Source organism: Nicotiana sylvestris, chromosome 9 (assembly GCF_000393655.2).
Source record: "Nicotiana sylvestris chromosome 9, ASM39365v2, whole genome shotgun sequence".
Lineage (NCBI taxonomy): Eukaryota > Viridiplantae > Streptophyta > Magnoliopsida > Solanales > Solanaceae > Nicotiana > Nicotiana sylvestris.
The window spans coordinates 126,456,222-126,479,247 of NC_091065.1; the positions used below are offsets into that span (position 1 = coordinate 126,456,222).

Below are 23,026 nucleotides of genomic sequence, written 5' to 3' on the forward strand. Positions count from 1 at the left end.
AATATTCTAGGATCTTGTAAATAGAATATATCTTGATTGTATTTTGAATGTGATTGATTCTCTTTCCTTTCTTAGAATATGTGCACTTACTATTTAAACCCCAATGGCGTGAGAGAATAATCAAGCTGAGTTTCTCCCAATCAGTTCTTCCTTGTCTTATTTCCTAACATGGTATCAGAGAACTTGTGTTAAAACTCGCTGTGCATTTATCAGTGATTTCTAGGGAATCACTGTGCAATATTCCGGCAATTGTACGTACTGTTCCAACTTATCTCTATTTCTGTAGTTGCTGTGCATAAACCAGCACCACTACCAGGTCAAGCTTCCAACTTATCTCTATTTCTGTAGTTGCTGTGCATAAACCAGCACCACTACCAGATCAAGCTTCCTATGGCGAGAAAATCCAGTCATCCCAGCCGGAAGAGGAGCTCTCACGCGCTTCCATGCGCCGTACAAAGGAGAAAAGCTCCAGTGAGATCTATCTCATGCGCCGAGTACGTGAGCTATTTTCCTGCGATTTTCAGATTTCGACCTTGACTTCTTGGGGTGCGACTCACTATTCCAACGCCACCCATCCAGTTTTCAGAACATTCTGATCATAGGCTAAGGTTTCGGCAAAGTTTAGATTACTTTTTCCTGCAAATCCTCAGTTTTTCAGCAACTTCCCAAGGCTGGTTCCTACTCCTTGGGATTGCCTAGCCATTCTAAGCTCAAACATCATATCTTTCGCAATTCCAGCCACTTTCAAAATATTCAGGTGACTTTTTCCGGCAAGTTCAAATTCAGCCACTGTGACCTTGATTTTTGGCTACAATTATCAGATTCTGTTTTGATTTGGGCAGCTTCCTAGATTTGAGCAATTTGGTTGCGCCAAAATAGGATCCAACACTTTGAATTGTCGGATGATTTCTTTATCAGATTGCATCAAATTCCTTCGATATAAAGCACACAAGCAGACATCGTCTGAGATAGCTTCTGTTGTTCAGATAAGTAATAGCGTAACTTGTCTCTCAAACTTCTTCTCCCAGTAGTTGAGTTATTGATTCGGGAGCATCTGGTCACATTTTTAGTAATAAATCTATTTTCACTACTATTTTCTATTCTCAATCACTTCCAATAGTCATAATAGTCAATGGGTCTCAAACCATTGCAATTGAAATAGGTCAAGCAAGTTCACTTCCTCGCCTTTGAATTTAGTTCTTTATGTTCCCAGTAATCCTTTTAATCTCATATCTAATTAGTCGCTTAGCCAAATCACTTAACTGCTTTGTTTTATTTCTTGATGACTTTGTTTATATACAGGAACGTAGTATGGGGAAGATTATATTGGTGGGTGAATCAAATGGATTTTGTTACCTTATTTTTGCCAAGTCACATGGACTCACATCTTGTCCTCCTTTAATAGCTTGTCATGTTACCGATTTATTAGCTTTATTGCATAAACAGTTGGGATATCCCACTTTATCAGAACTTCAGAAAATAGTACTCGGTTTGTCTCGCTTGTCCACTCTAGAATGTGAGTCATGTCAGTTCGGTAAGCATACTCGTTCCATTTCCCTCAACGTCTTGATAATTGGGCAGAGTCACTTTTCGCTTTAGTCCAAATTCAGATGTTTGGGGTCCTAGTCGGGTCAGTTCTACCTTGATAATCTGTAACTCTGTCAGTTTTATTAATAATTATTCCAGGTGCACTTAGGATATTTTTGATGAAAAATCAATTTGAGTTATTTTCTATTTTCCGACATTCCACACTGAAATAATTTAGTTTGGGGTTTCTATCTGCATATTTTGTAGTGATAATGCCCCAGAGTATTTGTCTTCTCCATTTCAATAGTTCATGAATTCTCATGGGATCATTCATCAAATATCTTATCCCTACACATCTCAACAAAATGGGGTAGATGAAAGGAATACTAGGCATCTCATTGCGACTGCATGTACCGTACTCATACAATCTCATCATTGGTTGCGTTTTGGGGGATGCAGTTCTCTCAGCTTGTTATCTTATTAATTGTATGCCATCCTCGGCTATTTAGAATCAAGTTCTATTTTTTGTCTTGTTTTCCCACTAACCTTTGTTCTCCCTTCCACCTTTTGTCGTCGGGAGCACGTGCTTTGTTCATAACCTTACTCCACGAAAAGTTAAGTTAGCTCCCTGTGCTCTTATATGTGTATTTCTAGGTTTCCTGATGATGCAAAAAAGATAGCAATGTTATTCACCAGACCTTCAAGTGGTGCCTTATGCCTCCTAATGTCACTTCTTTGAAAACCAATCATACTTCACAAGTTTAGGTGATCATTTCTGAGGTATTACCAGTTCCATGTTTTGGAGATTCAGTCACTATCTCTCCTTCACTTTCCTCCTTGCCTCCACCACCAATAGCTATGGTTTCATCACCTACAGCTCCATCCCCACCACCTATAATTCCAGCTCTGCCACCTATATCTCTAGTTCCATCTTCTACCACTCTACCATTCCTAACTTATCATCACAGTCAGCGTCCACCATCATGTCCTTTATCGGATCCTTCACCTATTGCGGAATTGTCTCCTAGTCCACCAATCCCTCTCCGGAAAGGTATTGGATCTACTCTTAATCCTAACCCATAGTACATTGGTTTGAGTTATCATCGTTTATCATCACCCTATTATGCCTTTGTGTGTGCTATATTTCTATCCCTAAGTCCACTGGTGAAGTGTTATCTCATCTTGGAGGGCAACACGCTATGACTGAAGAGATGTCTGCTTTACATGTACTTGCCACTGAGGAGCTTGTTCATCTATCTCCGGGGAATCTTGTCGGTGGGTGTATTCAGTAAAAGTTGGTCCAGATGGTCAAATTGATCGACTTAAAGTCTGCCTTGTTGCCAAAGTTTGTACTCAATATTTGGGCTTGATTATGATGATACTTTCTCTTCCATAGCTAAAATAACATATGTCTGTCGTTTTCTGTCCATGACTGCTGTTAGCCATTGGCCTCTTTGTCAGTTGGACTTTACGAATGGTTTTCTTCATGAGCAACCACTTGATTTTGTTGCTTAGAGAAAATCTAGTTGTCTTGTGTGCCAGGTGTGCTGGTCCCTATATGGTTTCAAACAGTCTTCCCGAACATGGTTTGGTAAGTTCAGCATACTCATTCACGAATTTGGTAAGACTCGCAGTGAGGCTGATCATTTTGTATTCTATCGCCATATTGCTCATAATTTGTGCATTTACTTGGTCGTGTATGTTAATGATATATTTATCACGGGCAATGATGAAGATGGTATAATTAAATTGAAGCAACATTTCCTTCAGCATTTCAAGACGAAGGACCTGGGCATATTGAAGTATTTCCTAGGCATTAAGGTCGCGCAGTCCAAATAAGATGTTGTCATCTCACAACGTAAGTAAGCCTTAGACAATCTTCAGGAGACAAGTATGGCAGGTTGTAGACCCATTGACACTCCTATGGAGCCGAATATTAAACTCCTACAACGAGGGGGAGCCCTTTAGCAATCCTAGAAGGTTTAGGTAGCTAGCTGAACCCTCATTCTCGAAGGAACAGAGCACGACACAATCTTGCCCTATGGCTTTGGCAAACCAGAGTTCAAAAAACTCCCCTTCAGACGCAGATGATGAAGGGATCCCAGAAGAGAGAGTCCACTGGTCACTTTGCATACACTCGCCAACAATGGATTTGGTTCCAGCAACTAGCTCAGACACGAACTTTTCTTCTCAGGCAGTATGTGAAGCCCTTCCACTAACATGGTATGAGGGAGGTCCTAGCGAACAACTAATTGATACTCCATCCCTAATCGAGACTTCAAAATGGACCAAACTCACTATGGTCAAGGCATGCAAGGCCTTTGGGGTGAATGCGGCAGGGTTTGAGCATGATCTTCTGAACATAATTCTAAGGATGGAGCAGCGAAGACAAGTCCAAATCCAACTACAGGAATCAAAACAAAAGGCAGGTAAGGAGAGGAGGAATAGAGGAGAGGGGGAAAGGAAAAGATTAGCATGTGGGATTAATTATGACAGAAGAGGGCAACAGGTTAAGGGGTAGGCAATACCATTCATGTTCTGGATGAAGCTAAAAATCTTGAGTTGGAATGTGCGGGGATTGAATGAGGATTGGAAAAGAAGCACCATTAAATCTCTCATTCAGAAGTGGAGGGTGGATATTTTGTGTTTGCAGGAGACTAAGGTAGAAGATTGCTCTACTAGAATGATTCAACAATTATGGGGGAATAGACGGGCTGATTGGGTGGAGTTAAAAGCTAGTGGTACTAGTGGAGGGATTGTGGTGATTTGGGACAAAAGAAAGTGGGTCAAATTAGATGCACACCGGGGGTCTTATTCCATCCCTTGTATGTTAGAAAGCACCATAGAAGTGTTTAGATGGTGCTTCACAGGAATCTATGGACCACACAACAATCCAGAGAGAGAAGTAATGTGGAGTGAGATTGCAGGAATAAGGGAACTTTGGGAAGATCATTGGGTAGTGGGAGGTGACTTCAATGTTGTTAGGTTTGAGAGTGAGGCTGAATTGTACTAGAAGATCAAAGGCAATGAAGTTGTTCTCTGATGTTATTCAAGACCTAGATATTATTGATTTACCTTTATAGAGGGGGCTCAATATACCTGGTCTAAAGGAGACAATTGTTTGCAGGCTTCGAGAATTGACAGGTTCCTTATCTCCAATGATTGGAATGACTCTTTTAATGTTGTGAGACAGATTGCCTTGCCTAAGGTAATTTCAGATCATAGACCAATTATTTTGGAGAGTGGTGACTGGGATGCAACTCCTTCCTTCTTTAAGTTTGAAAACATGTGGCTTCAATTAGAAGGATTTCTAGGCAAACTAAAGAGCTGGTGGCACAATTACACATTTACTGGTAGTGCTGACTTTATCCTTATGCAAAAGCTAAAAAGCCTAAAGAAGGATATCACTACCTGGAACAGGGAAGAGTTTGGGAAGGTGGAAACCAGGAAAAACAGGGCACTAAAGGAACTCATGGCACTAGAACAGGCTGCAAAAGACAGGTAGTTGACTTTATCTGAGGCTAACCAATTGGTTAGTATAAGAATAGAACTACAAGAGTTAGCCAAAGCAGAAGAAATTTCATGGAGGCAGAAATCAAGGTGTCTACGGCTTAAGGAAAGGGACAGAAACACCAAGTACTTCCAGAAGATTGCCAACTCTCATAGAAGAAGCAATTGCATAGACAAACTCATGGTCGGGGATGAGATCATAGAAGATAAGGAGTAGATAAAGCAGGAGACGCTGGATTTTTTTTGAAAACTTGTACACTGAGCAGGAAAGTTGGAGGCCATCTGGTAATTTTGAAGAAATCGCAACCATTACAGAAGAAGAAAAGGAGGGGCTGGAGGCATCTTTCAATGAGGAGGAGGTTCTTGCAGCTATTAACTCTAGTGCTCCTGACAAAGCACCAGGGCCTGACGGGTACACAATGGCTTTCTACCAGCCCTCATGAGAGTTCATTAAACATGACATACTTTCAGCTATGAGTTACTATCACCAGCATTGTTGGATGGTTAGGTCATGTAATGCATCCTTCATTGCGCTCATTCCTAAAAAGAAAGAGGCAATGGAGCTAAGGGACTATAGACCAATTAGTCTAATTGGCAGTGTGTACAAGATCATAGCTAAAGTCCTAGCTGAAAGGTTGAAGAAAGTAATGGGAAAATTGGTCTCAAATCAACAGAATGCATTCATCCAAGGAAGGCAGATTACAGATGCTTCGTTGATAGCAAACGAGGTCCTTGATTGGCAGTTAAAGCAAGGGGATGCAGGGATTCTATGTAAGTTGGACATAGAAAAAGCCTTTGATCAACTTAACTGGTCCTACCTCATTTCCATTCTCAGTCAAATGGGATTTGGAGAAAGATGGTTAAAATGGATCAAGTTCAGTATCTCCATTGTGAAGTACTCCATTTTAATCAACAGGAGCCCAGTTGGTTTTTTCTCTTCACAGAGGGGATTGAGACAGGGAGACCTACTCTCACCAGTCCTATTCATATTAGCAATGGAAGGACTCAGTAGGATGTTGGATAAAGCTAAGCAGCTGCAATGGTTGAAAGGTTTTGATGTTGGGCGAGGAAGCACGATCAATATTTCTCATTTTCTGTGGGCAGACAGAAGTCTAGTGCTCTATCTAAATCTAACCCTTCTTATATTTGAAGCTATTTCCGGTCTTCACATTAACATGCTCAAAAGTGTAATCTACCTATTAATGAGGTGCATAATTTAGAAGACTTGGCTGGAATTTTAGGCTGCAATACTGGATGTTTACCAACTTTTTACCTGGGACTTCCACTAGGGGCAAAGTTCAGGTCAGAAGCTATATGGAGTGGGGTCATTGAGAAATTTGAAAAGAAACTTGTTTCTTGGTAGCTGCAATATTTGTCTATGGGTGGAAGACTAACTCTAATCAGTAGTGTCCTAGACAGCATCCCAACCTATCAGATGTCACTCTTTCCAATGCCTAGTAAGGTCCTGAAGCAGCTTGACAAGATCAGAAGGAACTTTCTATGGGAAGAGACTAAAGATGGTCAAGTTTCACCTGGTAAAGTGGTCTAAAGTTATCTTACCAAAGCACCAAGGTGGACTAGGGGTCAGGGACTTAGCTTTGCACAACAAATGCTTATTGATGAAATGGCTTTGGAGATATACACAGGAGGAGCAGAGCCTATGGAAGAAAGTTGTCAATGCCAAGCATGGATCCCAAAGCCACTGGTGCACCAAGCTATCTAGAGCACCACATGGAGTTGGAGTTTGGAAGAGCATCTGCAAACTCTGGGAGGAGTTCTCACAAAACCAACACTTCGCAGTTGGAGATGGATAGCAAATAAAATTCTGGAAGGACAAATGGCTAGGCAACACACCCCTAAGGAATGACTACCTTGCTCTCTTTCAAATGGTTAGTGATCCAGACTCAACAGTTCCTCAGTGCAGAGAAGGCAACTCATGGAACATAACATTTAGAAGGAACTTGCAAGATTGGGAATATGAGGATCTGTTCAGACTCCTTTCCTCACTCAACAATTTCTCAAGCAACACTCTAGTACCTGACCAGTTCAAATGGGGTAGTGCAGATGCAGGAAAGTACTCGGTCAAAGCAGCCTACAAGCTAGCAGAAACTCACAATGTAATAACTAACCATTGGCCTTGGAAGTTAATATGGAAAATCAAGTTGCCACCCAAAGTCATCTGCTTCAACTGGACTGCACTTTATGAGGCTCGTCTGACACAAGACAACTTAGCCAAGAGGAATTTTCAGATTGTGAATAGATGCTACATGTGCCAGAGGGAGGCAGAAACTCACAACCATCTTTTTCTTTAATGCCACGTTGCAACAGATTTATGGAGTATGTTTATATCACTCTTTGGACTTAGATGGGTCATGCCACATAATATCAGGGATGCTTTTGAGTCTTGGAATTACTGGAAAGTTGATAGCACCATCAGGAAAGTATGGAAGATGACACCTGCAGCTATTTTTTGGAGCATTTGGAATGAGAGAAACAACAGGTGGAGTATCAACTTCTCCCCACAAACTCAAGACTAGATACCTCATGTATTTGGATAGCTGGGCGTATCTATCCCCTATAGACTCCCCTGATAGTTTTTGAATTTTGTTAGCTCCCTAGTACTAGTATAACCATTTGTAAGGAGCTAACAATTGCAACACTCTTTTGTAATTTATGCATCTTCTTGATGCCAGTAATGAAACCAATTACTTCATCATCAAAAAAAAGTTGAACTATGTCACCGTGACTCGACCTGACATTGCCTTTCCTGTGAGTGTTGTAAGTCAGTTTATGGACCCTCTGTGTGATAGTCACTGCAATGCAGTTGTTCGTTTTATTCGATACTTACAATCTGCTTTGAGGATCGAGGTCATGAGCAGATGTTGGATACAAAGACGCTGATTGGGCAGGATCACCTTCCGATAGGCGGTCTACATCTGGATATTGCGTTCTGGTACGAGGTAATTTGGTATTTTGGAAAAGAAACAGAATGTGGTTGCTCGATCTAGTGCTGAAGCTGAATATGGCGCAATGGCTGTGGCAACTTGCGAATTGATTTGGATTAAACTTGTGTTCAAAGCATTGAAGTTTAAAGAATTCAGTCAAATGGAGATTGTGAGACGATAACCAAGCTGCTCTTTATATTGCATCAAATCCAGTGTTTCAATGAGAGAACTAAACACATTGAGATCGATTGTCACTTCATCGGAGAGAAGATACTCTCGAGAAATATTATTTATAAAATTCGTGAAGTCAAATGATCAGCGTGTAGGTATTTTCACCAAATCACGCACTGGTTCTCATGTCGGCTGCATTTGTAACAAGCTTGGTACATATGGTTTATATGCATCAGCTTGTGTTAGAATCTCGTAGATATTCTAAAATATTCTAGGATCTTGTATATAGCTTGATTGTAAATTGATTCTCTATCTTTTCTTATAATATGTACACTTTGCTATTTAAACCCCAATGGCTTGAGGGAATAATCTAGCTGAGTTTTCTCTCAATCCGCTCTTGTGTTATTTATTTTCTAACAGGAATCTATACAAATATAGATATTATTCAGCTGTAAACTAAAGAGATTATAAGCACATGAAAATGCAGGATAAGTTGGATGCTTTTACCTTAAGTATTTTATTGTATTTTGTCCTCAATGACCTCAGGTGCTGCCTTATTTGCTTCAATTAGTCTCTTAGTTTTCCCTTTCATATAATGGTAAATATGAGTGTCAACGCCCACTGTTATAATTGGTGATCCCTAAATGAATATCCGTATGACCAATGAAATGACGGTTGTGCATTTAATACTAATGTCTATCGTCTATTGTTTATTTTTCTTCTTCTTGAGCCGAGGGTCTTTCGGAAACAGCCTCTACCCCTCCGGGTGTAGGGGTAAGGTCTGGTACACTCTACCCTCCCCAGATCCCCACTTGTGGGATTTTACTAGGTGGTTGTTGTTGTTGTTGTTGCATTTAATACTAATCTTTCTCACCTGTACTTCTGTTTCTATGATAAGAATTTAAGCTTCAAAAGTGCTTGATGTTTGAGTTCTAACTTTTTTCTTAATACTCGTGCAGGTTGTTCAGGTACTTATATCTGTTAGCAGGATAAACTCTTGGGCTGAAATAGTTCACAGCAAGCTTATCGGAATGCTAACAAACATGTTTTATGAAATTCCGGAGTTATCTAATAAAGCTCTTTCAGCTACCCCTGTATTTCTTATTCAGCAGGTTGATCTTATCGGTGGAATTGAATTCATATTTGTAGAGGTACTTTCCTAACCATGGTTATAATTTACCTACGTTTCTAGGGACAGTGGAGGTAAAGTTGTATTGAGAGTCCATAATATGGGAATAACTTTTGCTTGGCATATTGTGTCTATTGTATAAATTCAAGTGTATGTTGTTTCTGCCTTTCTGGTACAAGCCAGAGTTATAGGTCAGACTATCTGTAGAAGCTTTCTTTGTATCTGACCAGTTATGTGCTATAAGTTGTTGATAGATTTATTTAAGATGTGCAGAATGTCTGAAGAGATTTCGTCTGTGATAGATGGAATAATCTAAAGCTGAGTGGGGAAAGGGTGTTTAATTAATAATTTTTTAGGCAAAGTTGGAGCAGGATAATGATTTTTACCCAGCAGAGTTTGTGAAAAGATTCCAGTTGTCTCATGAGCTGTTAGCAAAAAATATTCTGGTTTACTGTGTTGGTGTTTGGTTATACTTTAACTGGGTTATTGAAAATCATGTTAATGTGAGGGCGTCTTATGTATTCAAATATTAGGGAGTCTTATGTCGGATGGTAATTTGCTTTTCCAGTTGGGAATGTTATATTTGTTCTCGTTCCTCATTTTGGGTGGGGGATGGTTGATGTTTTTGCTGATAAAGTTACAGTATCAGCTTAGTAATCTCACTTGTGATTGTTTGTATGTCGCACAAAGAAATAGGTTTTGCTTAAAGATAAGTTTATTCGACCAATGCAGTTAGTGCTTTCAAACTCAAGGGAAGAAAGAAGGAATCTGTACCTGGTGCTTTTTGATTATGCTTTGCATCAAATAAATGAGTCATGCATAGCTAGTGGAACTTCAGACTACAGTGATGATGAGGTCCAACCTGTCGCTATGCTGCTTATGCTCGCAGATGCACCTGAAGCTTTGCATATATCCGTAAAGCTTGGATTGGAAGGCATCTTGGAGCTTCTGCAACGCCCAATATCTAGTGCATTGTCCAAATATCCAAATTCTGACCGACTTGCTATGGTAATGCTCACTTCATTCTTGCTAATTCTCATTGGACGTCAAAACATGATAGTGTCATTTTTGCGGTAAAAACATCTGAGAAAGCTTATCCAACCATGCTTCTTTGTGATGAAGTGTAAAAAGATTGATGCTTCTCATTATATGATGTGTTAATGAGAAGTAGCTTGGTTGTGCTTCTTGGTGATTAATCACATAGTTAATAGCCTAAATATAGATAAAAGGGGAAATTGCGTCTCAGTGAAAGTAATTCTCTATATGGTTGCCTTTCTTTTTGTTTTTTGGAGGAGGTTGTGGCGTTGTTAAGCCTCTTCGAGGTATGTATGATGAAGATTCACCTGTCTACCCTGCAATCAAAATGGTCTCTAATGTAATCTTGTTCGTTACCTGTATTAATTCTCTATGTGCACTCCAATCTTGTTTCCACTTATCCAGTACCCCCCAAGCCAGGGCGATTATATATTACAGATAAAGATTCCATATGCATTGAGCTTTTATTCTCTTTTCTTAGTCCCGGGAAGGAACCAAAAGTTTGTTTTACTCCTATTTTCAATCATCTTGACTTTTTTGTCGGCATTACTTGTTCAAATTTATTGCCATTTGTGTGTAAATTTCATGATCTTAGTTAATCTAAGACTAGGCTAATGATGTGATTATTCAAGATGATAATGGCCTATAACATTCACGTAGTAAGCCCAGATTTTCTATTTTATATTTTTCTCTGTATCCCTTCAGGTTTTCCTCCAGATGGTGTTGTTTCGCCAAAAACTTAAACATAGGGACATGTTATTTTGCATGAGTTTGTGTGATTTGGGTGTCTACCATATAGTCACCTAGTGATACAATCTATAGAAAGAAAACTTAGTGATGTTTCAAAATGTTGGGCATTTGCATCTTTTTATTAGTTTTTGGGGAGTTTAGCTGAAATGCCGTCTGAATGTTTTTACTAAGAATGTCAGGGCGCGACAAGCCCATTTATCATAGAATAAGTGTCAAGTGGAAGTTTAGTGATGTATGCATCTGTATTGTGTAGGTAATAGAGAAGGATCGGGTGTTAGAATCTATAAGTAGCGTTATAATAACGCCTTCAAGTCCATTAGAGAGAGCCATTAGCTAATACTCCCTCCGTTCCAGTTTATGTGAACCTATTTCCTTTTTGGGCCGTTCCAAAAAAATGACCCCGTTCTAAATTTGGAAACTAATTAGCTTAAACTTACAATTCTACCCTTAATGAGAAACTTTTATAACCACACAAATACCCTGGGCCCCCTTTTGACTTGTTAAGACCACAAATTTCAAAAGTCTTTATTTTTCCTTAAACTCCGTGCCCAGTCAAACTTGTTCACGTAAATTGGAACGGAGGGAGTACGATATATGCAAATTTTTCCCTGGAATGCACCATTCAAATTTACCTCATGATGCGATTAGAAGCTGTTCTTGAAGATATTTTTATTTTATTTGCTGCCTTTTCCTCAAGATTGGTCACTGTTTTACATCACACGGAGGCAGTCACTACTTTATGTACAACGTGGAGTCAGAAAGAAGACATGGAATGTTAATGTTACCATTATAAAAAAAAACAAACAAAAGAAGACATGGAATGGTCGAAAATTAGCAACATGGGCACTGGTATTTATATGTAGTATCATATATATCTTAAAATATGCCATTGAAATGCTTGTTCCTTCTTACCATGAGATAGTTATTTCAATATTTCGAATACTGAAACAATAATTTGCAAATAATAGCCTTGCTATGAGGTCGTAAGTTTAAGTGAAATATTATAACTTCAAGTAAAGTATTAAAATAGTATTTTGAAGGTGAAATTAAGGAAAAATTTTCAAAGCTTCAAGCCTTCAGCTTCCACTTGAAAAATTTCAATTTCACAAATAATTTTTCAAGTGAAAGTCCATCTCCAAACACTACTTAAATTTTCACAAACCTTTTTCAAGTTCAATTCAAATACTCTATTTTAATTTCGACTAAAAAATTTTCCAAAAGCATACTTAGATAATTCAAATATTACAAATGCTCTGCACAACAATCTTCACTCAGCCTCCAGATTTTTTGTTACCGCAATTCTTGGCTGATCAACAAGGCACTGCCTATCAAAGATTAGTGAAGTCTGCATGCACGACGGATTTGTCCTACAGTCCCACCTTTCTTTTTGGCATATGATCACTCAGTTGATCAACATTTTGATTACAACTTTGTAATACTGTGCAGCTAGCTCCTTGTAATGTCACTGTTTAAATTAATATAAGTTCTTTTGACGACCAAAAAAAAAAGATAATTCAAATAACATATTTTCCATCTGTTCCATGAAAAGTTAAATATATAAACACCAAAGGAATATCTCAAACTTTTATTTTGATAAGGTCAATTTAAGAATTGATTCAAAGTAAAAGCACCAACCTTACACAACATAAAAAAGTCTTCGTCTTGCTCAGCTTTGAACTTCGTAAAGCAGACAACACATCTGTTACTGTTGGTAGGGGATGACTCCTTTTTTCTAATTTTCTTCTTGGAGTTCACTAGAATGATGTCTTTCTTATACTGGATTTGGACCTGTAATACCGTCTTAATTCATTTGGCTTGTCCATTTTGGAACTCCCAAGTGTGTATACTTACGTATAGCTTGTAAAGTGTGAATTTCTCTTTTATTCTCAACTTGTAGATAAGTAAAAGATTGATTTTTAGACAAGGTATGCTATTTTCTTCAAATTTACCCTAGTTTTGGTTTTGATTTTAGGAATCAAATTGTATCTCGTCTTGAATTTTTCCATTGTCGTGATCAAAGTACCCAAAATTGTTTGACCAGATCCGGTAGGGATCCCATACCCACACCCATACTAGTGTTGTGTCGACACGGGTGCGGCACCTAAACTGTCGTGTCAGAGCAACTTGGTCTAATACTACTATACTAATAATATTATTTTACATAATTTCCACAACTTTTCAAATTAAAATTTACTCGATTAATCACCTTTCATTCTTTGATTTCTTCTCGATTCATCTAATGTTTTCTTAAAAATAAATTCTCAATTAAACTAACTTTTTGTTGCTTTGATATCAATAAATAGAAAAGCTCCCATCTATAAATGTTAAGCTTTTAGATGAGTCAATTCACACAAATTACATCAATAAAATATTTTCACTTGCTTGTTTCAAGAGAGAATCAGGTGGAGGTCCATATGGAATAAGGAGGAAGAGAGGGGGCGGATATGGTGCTGACTTTATATAAATAAATAAAGTGTCCCATCTCCAACAATTTAAGCTTTTAGGTGAGTCAGTTCCCATGATTTATTACTTTTGGACCATTATATTTTAATTATGTTTCTTCTTGTTTCTTCCACCACTACTTATAAACTATGCAAGACAAGTTAGCATCTTAAATTTATGCTAGTCACATACTGGCACGTAAAGAAGGATGTGGGAGAGTGAAATAGAATATTTCTACGGTAAATTATATATATCTCCGAGATCATTGAATTGAAGACTACTAGGTATATTTTGGTGTCTTTGTATCCAATTTTAAGGATTTGGGTCTAGGGGCGTTTGTCGGTCGGTACGGTATGGTATTTAGATATTTCGGCTTGGTATTTTCGGTATTCGATTTCATAAAATGCTATACCAATATCATACCTAATTAAATTCGGTATGGTTCGATTTTTCTCCTTTCGGTTCGGTAACTTCGGTTTGAATACTAACTAGTGCATGGAGTCATAGACTGTAATATTCTTAATTAAAGTACTCAAAAGTACAAAACTAAAAATGTTTGTTGACAAAAGTTTTGTTCAAAACCAGCAAATATCAACCAAGAGAGAGAAAACTGTACATAAAGGAATAAATTTAATCATTAGAAATGTCTTGTTATTTGCTTAGAGTTAATTGATGAACTTAGAAAATAAAGAAAAGTAAAATTTTAGATTTTTTATATTTATGTTATAATTAATAATATGTGTATTGTGTAATATAATATATATTTCGGCACGGTATCGTTATTTCGGTATTTCATTTTGAAATACCAAATATCATACCTTATACCAATTTTTTTTTAAAACTTAAACCAAATACTGTGCCGAATACCATAATATTGAATACCAAATACCAAAATTTTCTGTTTCGGTACGGTAATTTGGTATTTACCAAATTATGCACAACCCTACTTGGGTCCAATAGTTGAAAAATGTGGCAAAACTGGTGTGATTTAGACTTTGTCCTAGGATTTTCGGACAAGTGTTGGTAGATCTAGCCTGATAGAGAAGTGGCAAAACTGGTGTGTTTGGACTTTGTCCTAGGAGTTTCGGACAAGTGTTGGTAGATCTAGCCTGATATTTGGGTACTTTATAGCAAAAACTCCATAACAACATTCCACATTTTGTGTTTGGACTTCTTAATGTTCATGCTAAACTGAGCTGATAAACTAGTTGAACGCACAAATGAAAAGCCTTTTGGATTGTTGGGCATCTCTGAATCTGTCATTTTCTTTTCACTTGAGTGTATAAATTTGATTTCTCGACTCTGCAAAGAAATTAAAGGCTGTTATAACTATTTTGTCTTCTATTTATGTTGTTATATGCCTACATATATGCCTACATAATGCTCCTTCCATTCTCAGAGACTTTTTTTAGTGAATTAGTTTTTCTTTCTTGTTGTTGTCTGACCTTTGTTTCATTTGCAGTTCTTGGGAAAAATTGTCGAGAATTTTGAGATGCTTATAAAGTCATTTACTCATCTAGATAAGGAATTTGCTCATATGAAGCAGATAACTAAATCATGCAAATTGCTGGAAAGGATTGATGGAGCTTATGGAAACAGTTTTGGCATGAAAGCAAAGCACTCTTGGGCCACCTTACATTCTCTTCTTCATTCTGAAAGAACTCTGTGTCGTCACAATGGTTATCTTTGGCTGGGGGATTTGATCATCACAGAAATTGTCGAGGAAGGGGATGTTAGTATATGGTCAAGCATCAGAAGCTTGCAGGACAAAGTTTCTCTAGCCAGTGTTATTGACTATTCACCAGATTTAGATGTCCCATTATCTATATGGCTCATGTGTGGGCTACTAAAATCGAAAAATAACCTCATTCGATGGGGCTTTTTATATGTTTTAGAGAGGCTTCTTATGCGTTGCAAGTTTTTATTAGATGAAAGTGAAGTCCAACATGCAATTAGTGGTGAAACGGTTGGAGATCTGCATAATAAAAGTCGTCTCGAGAAAGCGAATGCAGTCATTGACATCATGAATAGCGCCTTGTGCCTGATGGCCCAGATTAATGAAACGGACCGCATGAATATATTAAAGGTGATTTCTTCTGTCCTTTTCTGGTAAAATAATAATAATAATAATAATAATAATAATAATAATAATAATAATAATAATAATAATAATAATAATAATAATAATAAAGTAATTCAATCTTGAAACGCTTCAGACATGGTGTTCTTAAGAGGATGGAAATCGTGGACACAGAGTTAGATGACACTTGCACCTTTATGCCTTGTTATGTGCATATCTCTGTAATGCTTGTTTCTGTTGAAGAGAGGAATAGTATTATACTTTTTAGGAACGATAAATATTTGGCTCTCATCCCTTAAAAAGAGAACTTCAAACCTTAATCACAACAGTATTTTGGATAACTCTGCTCTTATGGACTTATTGTCATGATCATTATCAGTGCAAGATCCAGCCTATTTTGTCTATTGTTTAGGGTTGCATTGCCCATAGAGTGATCATCTTAGGAAATGCCAATTTACTTACCAATTAACTTACTTCACCACAAGTGGTTGTATCTTCTTGCTGTTACTTACCTGTGTCTTTAATAGTCAGTTTCCGTGTCTCACTCCAATATTTCTGCTGACCTTTTAACAGATGTGTGAAATTCTTTTTTCTCAACTGTGCCTAAAAGTCCTCCCTTCAACTGTGACATCTATGGATGATCCTACGACCTGTATCAAAGATGTTAGCTGGAATAAGAAGCTTGGTCCAGGAGAAAGCTTCTCTCGGCAGGAGAACTTTGGCTGGGAGGAACACATTGAAGATACTAACCACAAACTCAGAAACAAGGATCCTCCAAAACCAGAAACTGCATCCATGGCGGCACTGCTTCTCCATGGACAGGCCATTGTTCCTATGCAATTGGTCGCACGTGTTCCTGCTGCTTTATTTTATTGGCCGCTAATCCAACTTGCTGGTGCTGCGACTGATAATATCGCATTAGGTGTTTCTGTTGGAAGCAAAGGAAGAGGAAATGTTCCTGGATCGACCTCTGACATACGAGCCACACTTCTCCTACTTTTAATTGGTAAATGCACAGCAGATCCTGCAGCTTTTAAAGAAGTTGGTGGGGAGGAATTCTTTAGGTGATTTCTACATTTGTTTTTTCTCCAAATAAGTACATTTGAGTTAATTTAGGTTCATAAACAATTTTGCACATATGGGTATTTCGCAGGGAGTTATTGGATGATACAGACTCAAGAGTGGCATATTACTCTTCAATGTTTCTTCTGAAGGCAAGTTTCTTGTTGTTTTCCTGATCTTTGGCAATGATATGTCCTTCTACAATATGAAGTAATCTGAAATTGGCATTTTGCAGAGGATGATGACAGAGGAACCAGAAAATTACCAACGCATGCTGCATAACCTTGTTTCTAGAGCTCAGCAGGTGCAGTCTCCTTTTTGTTACCTTCTTTGTTAGAAAATTTATGGGACTGGTGTTTGTGGTATTTGTCCTCCCTCCATGTGTGCACTTGATGATGAATACCAGTATCTTGCAAAAGTTTGTTTCCAGACCTCATCATGGCATATTCTGGTTCTATCATTGATTTTGGTGGAAGCTGCATTCACTAGTTGCATCTACTGGCAACTCCATCAAATGTCTTGAATTGCTGGTTCTTGATGTCACTTGGACCTCATTGTTTCTTGTAGCTAGTATCTGTAGGTCTGATGTTTGGTTGCTTTCAAGACATTTTTTAAAATGCAGTATCCCTGAAAGGCTGAGACGCCTATATCTGCTATATGAAACATGACTTCGTCAGTAAAATTGCTGACTTAATGTGTCCTGATTCATATTACCATGTCAGCGGCAGCAGCAATTTGCAGCTAAATCTGTTGACTGTCATATAGAAGTATAAGTAAATGCTAATTGTAGGTTGCATGTACAGCTAATCAGTTTCTGTAGATAGTTGTAAAATTGGTATGGAACATTCATTTGCAAAAGCTGTGCTCGTGAAGTGTTAATGGTGTTAGAACTGTAATAACAGATTCCCATTTGGGATATGGTGTTCTTTGCAGAGCAACAATGAAAAACTCCTGGAGAATCCTTACCTTCAAATGCGGGGCTTACTTCATCTGTCTAATGAATGACCTACCACATGATCCTTTGCTCTGCTTTATGAAATTGCCATTTGAAGAATCTTGGTGCTCACTGCTTGTGATAATCATGGAGCCCAACTGCAGGAAAAGTACGCCAACTTGCAAGCCCAAGGAGGATATTATCATGAAATGGTTGCAAGTGTGCATTTATATGGGTGTTTAACCAAAGAATAATACTCCCCGGAACATGGATGCCAAGTAGCTGTACTGGGCTGGCTCAGTTTTATGCTTCAGGAGCTTCTCTTATGTCATCTCATGAAGTTCCTCTGAAATTACAACCATGGAAGTTTGTTTCCATTGATTTTATTGGCATTCTTTTCATGGATGAGAGATCTCCTGATGATATTTGAAGCCTTCTTGTCCATCAGTGAGTTTGGTAAGCGTCATATGTCCCGAACTAGCCAGCACATGGAATCCTAAGGATACACTTCGACCTTATTGTTGGTGTGTCAGATTGGTTTACTAAGCCATCTTCAGGTATTAAATCTTATCTTCTGTACAACATTGACTTCTCAGTGTGAGTTTGCTTTAGTTATGTGAATTTCTCCCACAGAAATATAAAGCTAGTGGACTCAGCTTACTCTCTTAGCCTTTTGTTCATTTTTCCAGCACTTCTGCTTCCTGTGGGTAAATGCATTCTTGCCTAGTGAAATAAAGACGATTGATACCTCTTAAATCTTTAATTACTCTAATCTTGTTCTTGCTCTATTTATTTACACTCTGCCTGATTATTGCTCTTTGTGCTTATCATGTGAAAGCAGGTGCTGGTTCACAAGAATTTCAACATCAGAACTTTTGTACAGGATAAAATATCCAATTGGAATTCATTAGGAATGGTGCTTTATGGAGTTAAATTCATCTGCCTCTTCCATGCACCATGGTGGATAAATTTCCGTGGATTATAATCTGGATCCCGCACTTATGAGAATCACAAGCTCGGACGGCTTTCAGATTGCAATGTTTAATGAGATCAATCATGGAGGGGAAAAATTTTCAGGTTAGATTGTTTAGTGTGAGATAAAACATGGTGGAAGGAAGGGGGGGGGGGTAAGTATTTTTATCCTTTTCTATTATTTATTATCAGAGAATTGTACATGTGTGAAATTTTGTCCTTCCTTTCTGGGTCATCAGAAGGAAGTAGTAGATCCTTGGAGGGGAACCATCTTTCTGATAGATGTAAAAGAGATGCTAACTGAAATCCATATTAACATGTAAATTATTAGATAATGTAAGTCCATTTATTTGATTTTTCCATCAAACTATAAGCCGAGGAAATCTTTAGCTAGTGTGCAGATATGTTTCGATGATTCGCCCGTCTATGCGTCAACTTGGTATAAGCCGCAAATAGGTTGTTCGTTTATCCAAATATTTTGTTGTCAAACTGTAGACATACAAATCTTTATGGATTGAAGTTCATGTTAAATTTGAATAAGTTCTTAAGTTCAAGAAATACTAAACCCAAATCAAGGTTAATTATTTAAGTACAAAATGAGTTTAATTAAGAGAAATTTTCATAAAACACTATCTTTTAGTGGTAATTAGCTATCTATAGATACCATTTGCTATATTACGGATTGTAGATATGTTTTTTGTTATAAGTATTTAAGCTACTGTACTCATGAATACAATAGCAAATATAGGCGTGAATCAAGAAAGTTTAGCTAATCAGTTGTTGTACTCGAGTGTATTTGACTGCATTCATGGCGTGAAACGTGAGATTACAGCTGGATAGATTATTGTATTCAACAGTATTCGATTGTATTTACGGCGTGAAACAAGGGATTATACTGTTTTTAAACGGAAAGTGAATCAATTAACATAATAGACTCCTAATATAACTCAACAAACTCAATTACAACACACAAAATTTGTATTTTCAGTTATAAAAAAGATTCTCAACCGATAAATACCCAAAAACATAGCAATCTTCAGAGAAATTATATAATACAACTAAATATATAAATTATATTAATTAAAAAAAATATATGAATACATTCATGACATATGGCGAGACAATGAATACAATAAAATACATAGAATACAACGGAATACATTGAAATACAATGAAAAAAAAGACAGTGAATACAATGAAATACATGGAATACAACGAGATACATTGAATTACAATGAAAAATATGAACAGAAAATCAAGTTGCTCAGCCCCAAACTCCGTCATCTTTGTTCAAGAACAAACCCTAAAATTTGGCCAATTATTAAGCCCCAAAAATTGGGTCGAATCTCAAACATCCATATACTCGCAGTCTTTTCACGCAAACAATTATTCGAAGAGGCGTTTTCGTATATATACCATATATGAAACTATATAACCAAATATGTTCATAGTTTGCTTATTACCCTTCATGTTAATAGTATTTCTACCTAATATATACAATGCATTAAATAAGGAATCACTGTAGCTTTATGATTCCTTATTTTGCGCGCTAAAAAAGGGAATTAAATATTTTTCAGATCTTCCCCAACGCAAATCACGCACATTCCATAATTATCGTCGGCTTCACTCTGATCTTCCACAACGCATAACAAGATTTTCCAAACTCTGTTTTTGCGATACACTCTGTTTCCAGAAATTCTCTCTACATCTCTCTCTATTCTCAATCGCAAATTTCAGTAATACAAAGTAAATGAAAAGAGAGCAGCAATTCCACCATTGACAGCCATTAAAAAGTTTGAAAGCTTTGAATTCAAATTTGGGTTTTCAAAAATCATTATTTGTTTGGATTGTGTGTTGTTGAAAATAATCGGGAATATGGTTTGGAGTTTATATCTCAATATTGAGGGGTTTTGGTTAAGATTAGACTTGGTTTTGACTGAATTTCAGATTGAAACTCGAAGAAGAAGACACATTGCAGAAATTGTAGATAAATTGTAGATTATTTGTATTCTGATTGTAGATGCTTTATTTTCTGTTTTCACAAATAAAAACTTCTACAAATCTTCTACAAATCTTCTGAAAAAACGCAATTATGCTACAATTGAATGGGAATTGGGATATAAAAATTCAATGTACCCAGTTTGTAGATATTTTGTAGATAAATTGTAGATTATTTGTATTCTAATTGTAGATGCTTTGTTTTCTGTTTTCACAAATCCAAAACGACTAAAACTTCTGCAAAAAATGCAATTATGTCGAAAATACCAATTAAGCTACAATTGAATGGAATTGGGATATTAAAATTCAATGTACCCAGTTTGTAGATATTTTGTAGATAAATTGTAGATTATTTGTATTCTGATTTTAGATGCTTTGTTTTCTGTTTTCACAAATCAAAAACGACTAAAACTTCTGCAAAAAAATAGTCTACAATTTAGTATAAATGTAGTAATTATGTAGATACCCTTACAAATAATACTGCTTTATACATACTTAAACTGATTTGTTGTATTTGTAGAATTTTTGTAGAAAATATACTGAAAGATATGTTCTTTCAGTATATATCTAGCATATTCTCTGTTGCTAATTGATTCTGTTTTCATCTTATCTCTAACTGGAATGGTTCTGATGGATGTTTGAATTGGGAAATGTTAAGGTAAGATTTCCAGTTAATATTACCGAACATTTCCAAGAAATACAGTATTTATTCACCAAAAGTTGCTACTGATTTTCCATCACAACTAATAGCGCCATCTGGAATATATGGAAGAACCAAAAGCAATATTTTGGATTAGACTTCAACGAGAAACTTATTGCATCGAAGAATGAATATTGGAGGAATCTGCATCCAAGAATGCCTGGATTAAGCACTTCAAATTCTGTTCTCATATAAACAAAGAAGAATTTTTAGATTCCTTTAATTAAGGAGTAAAAAACGTACAATTAATTATACCCTTAATTAATTATGGTATAGAATTGGTAATTTGTTATACTAAATGTAATTAAGTCAAACCTTAAAGGTTGAGGGTAATAAGGTTTCCTATGTTGCATAGGAATGTAAAAATTCCTTATTCGAAATTCCATTTAACAATCCATAACGACTTGCCTTAGGGTACTTCTCAAAGCCTCCCATTGTTCACTTGCTCAGTCCACTTTCATCGGCCGCCGACGGCCATCTCCGACGCCGTTTTCTTCTTCCTACACATATCTCCGTCGCTGTATTTTCTCTTCTAAATCTGTTTGTGACTAATGGTAGGTGATAAATTTTGAGATTGAGCATCATGTTTTTAGAGAACGGGGAAGAGAATGACATGTATCAAAGTAGAGAGAGAAAGAAAATAGTGTAACTAAATAACGTATTTAGTGGCTTAGGAGTAGGAGGTAACCAAAATTAGATATTTTGCTATAAACATTAAAAGGTATCTATAGAATATAATTTTTTAAAATAATATTTATTTAAAATAAATAAGGTGTTAACCTTTGCTACAAAAGGGAAAAATTCATTTAATTAACTTTATCCAAGCTAGCCCATTTAGCTGGACTTCAGAATATGAGGTCATTTCACTTGCTCAAGGACCAAGTGGCAACTAGTTAATCTTGAAGCCCAAGCTAATGCCACATATCAAATTATTAGTATCTCGACACGTGCGTTGCACGTGTATACCGAGTCATAAAATTTTGAGTATTGCAGATTCAAATCTTTAGTTTTCTTAATAATAAAAAAATTCGATGAGTTTTCGATAGCGCTTGCATTCAAAATCTAATCAAGCCGCAAATCTTCCATCATTTCAATTAATTTGATACATCGATCAAACAGAGTACTGACTTTTTTAATGTTTAAGTTTAAAATTATTTAGCACTTTCCAATGTAATAAGATTGAAGGATACATGAAACCCACTATTTATTTTAATCTTGATACCTAATATAGTATTCACTTTTCCAACATCCATTCTTTCAAATGTGGAAGATAGAAACCTCTTAGTTTCTGCCATGCTGTTCATATTATTTCTTACTACTATCAACAAATGGAAAAGATAACACAAAATAATTACATGTTCACCAAGAATTTTCTCAGAGTTGAAGAAATACAAAATTTAATTTCAATAAATTTTATATCTCAAGTTCTTCATTTATATTACTAATTCAAATATTGACTTTCAGTCATAAGTCAAACACCCTCATATTTTGTTTATTTGAGTGACGTTTTCATAAAGTGTATGGATCAAACTTAACTCACTACACTATTTCATTGTCAAGTTAAAGTACTGAAATGCTATACCCTATATTTCTTTTAAAAGGACACTATTTTTATAAAGTGTTATTACACTGTAATGAGTAAAAATGATACTAAAATAAATATTATTTTTTATGATCTCAAAACGGTAAAATGATTTTCACGTCTAGATATGATCCTTGTAAATAAAGTATTTCATATCATCTCATAATTTAAAAATCAAATCCACATGCT

General features: G+C 36.6%; 1 protein-coding gene across 5 annotated transcripts in view; it reads left to right on the forward strand.

Moving 5' to 3' along the window:
- The window catches only part of LOC104230319 (uncharacterized), a 42,576-nt gene extending 23,646 nt beyond the window's left edge, over positions 1 to 18,930 (forward strand). For 3 of the 5 annotated variants that reach the window (XM_070155813.1, XM_070155817.1, XM_070155816.1), the window contains exons 11-18: positions 9,113 to 9,304; positions 10,015 to 10,290; positions 14,972 to 15,595; positions 16,163 to 16,653; positions 16,743 to 16,803; positions 16,887 to 16,955; positions 17,585 to 18,142; positions 18,427 to 18,930. In XM_070155813.1, the coding sequence (XP_070011914.1) occupies positions 9,113 to 9,304; positions 10,015 to 10,290; positions 14,972 to 15,595; positions 16,163 to 16,653; positions 16,743 to 16,803; positions 16,887 to 16,955; positions 17,585 to 17,656 (1,785 nt within the window). In that variant the 3' untranslated portion in view covers positions 17,657 to 18,142; positions 18,427 to 18,930. Of the gene's footprint in view, positions 1 to 9,112; positions 9,305 to 10,014; positions 10,291 to 14,971; positions 15,596 to 16,162; positions 16,654 to 16,742; positions 16,804 to 16,886; positions 16,956 to 17,584; positions 18,143 to 18,426 lie in introns of those variants that run through there. The other 2 variants (XM_070155814.1, XM_070155815.1) reach the window with 2 other exon arrangements.
- Positions 18,931 to 23,026: the final 4,096 nt, after the last annotated feature.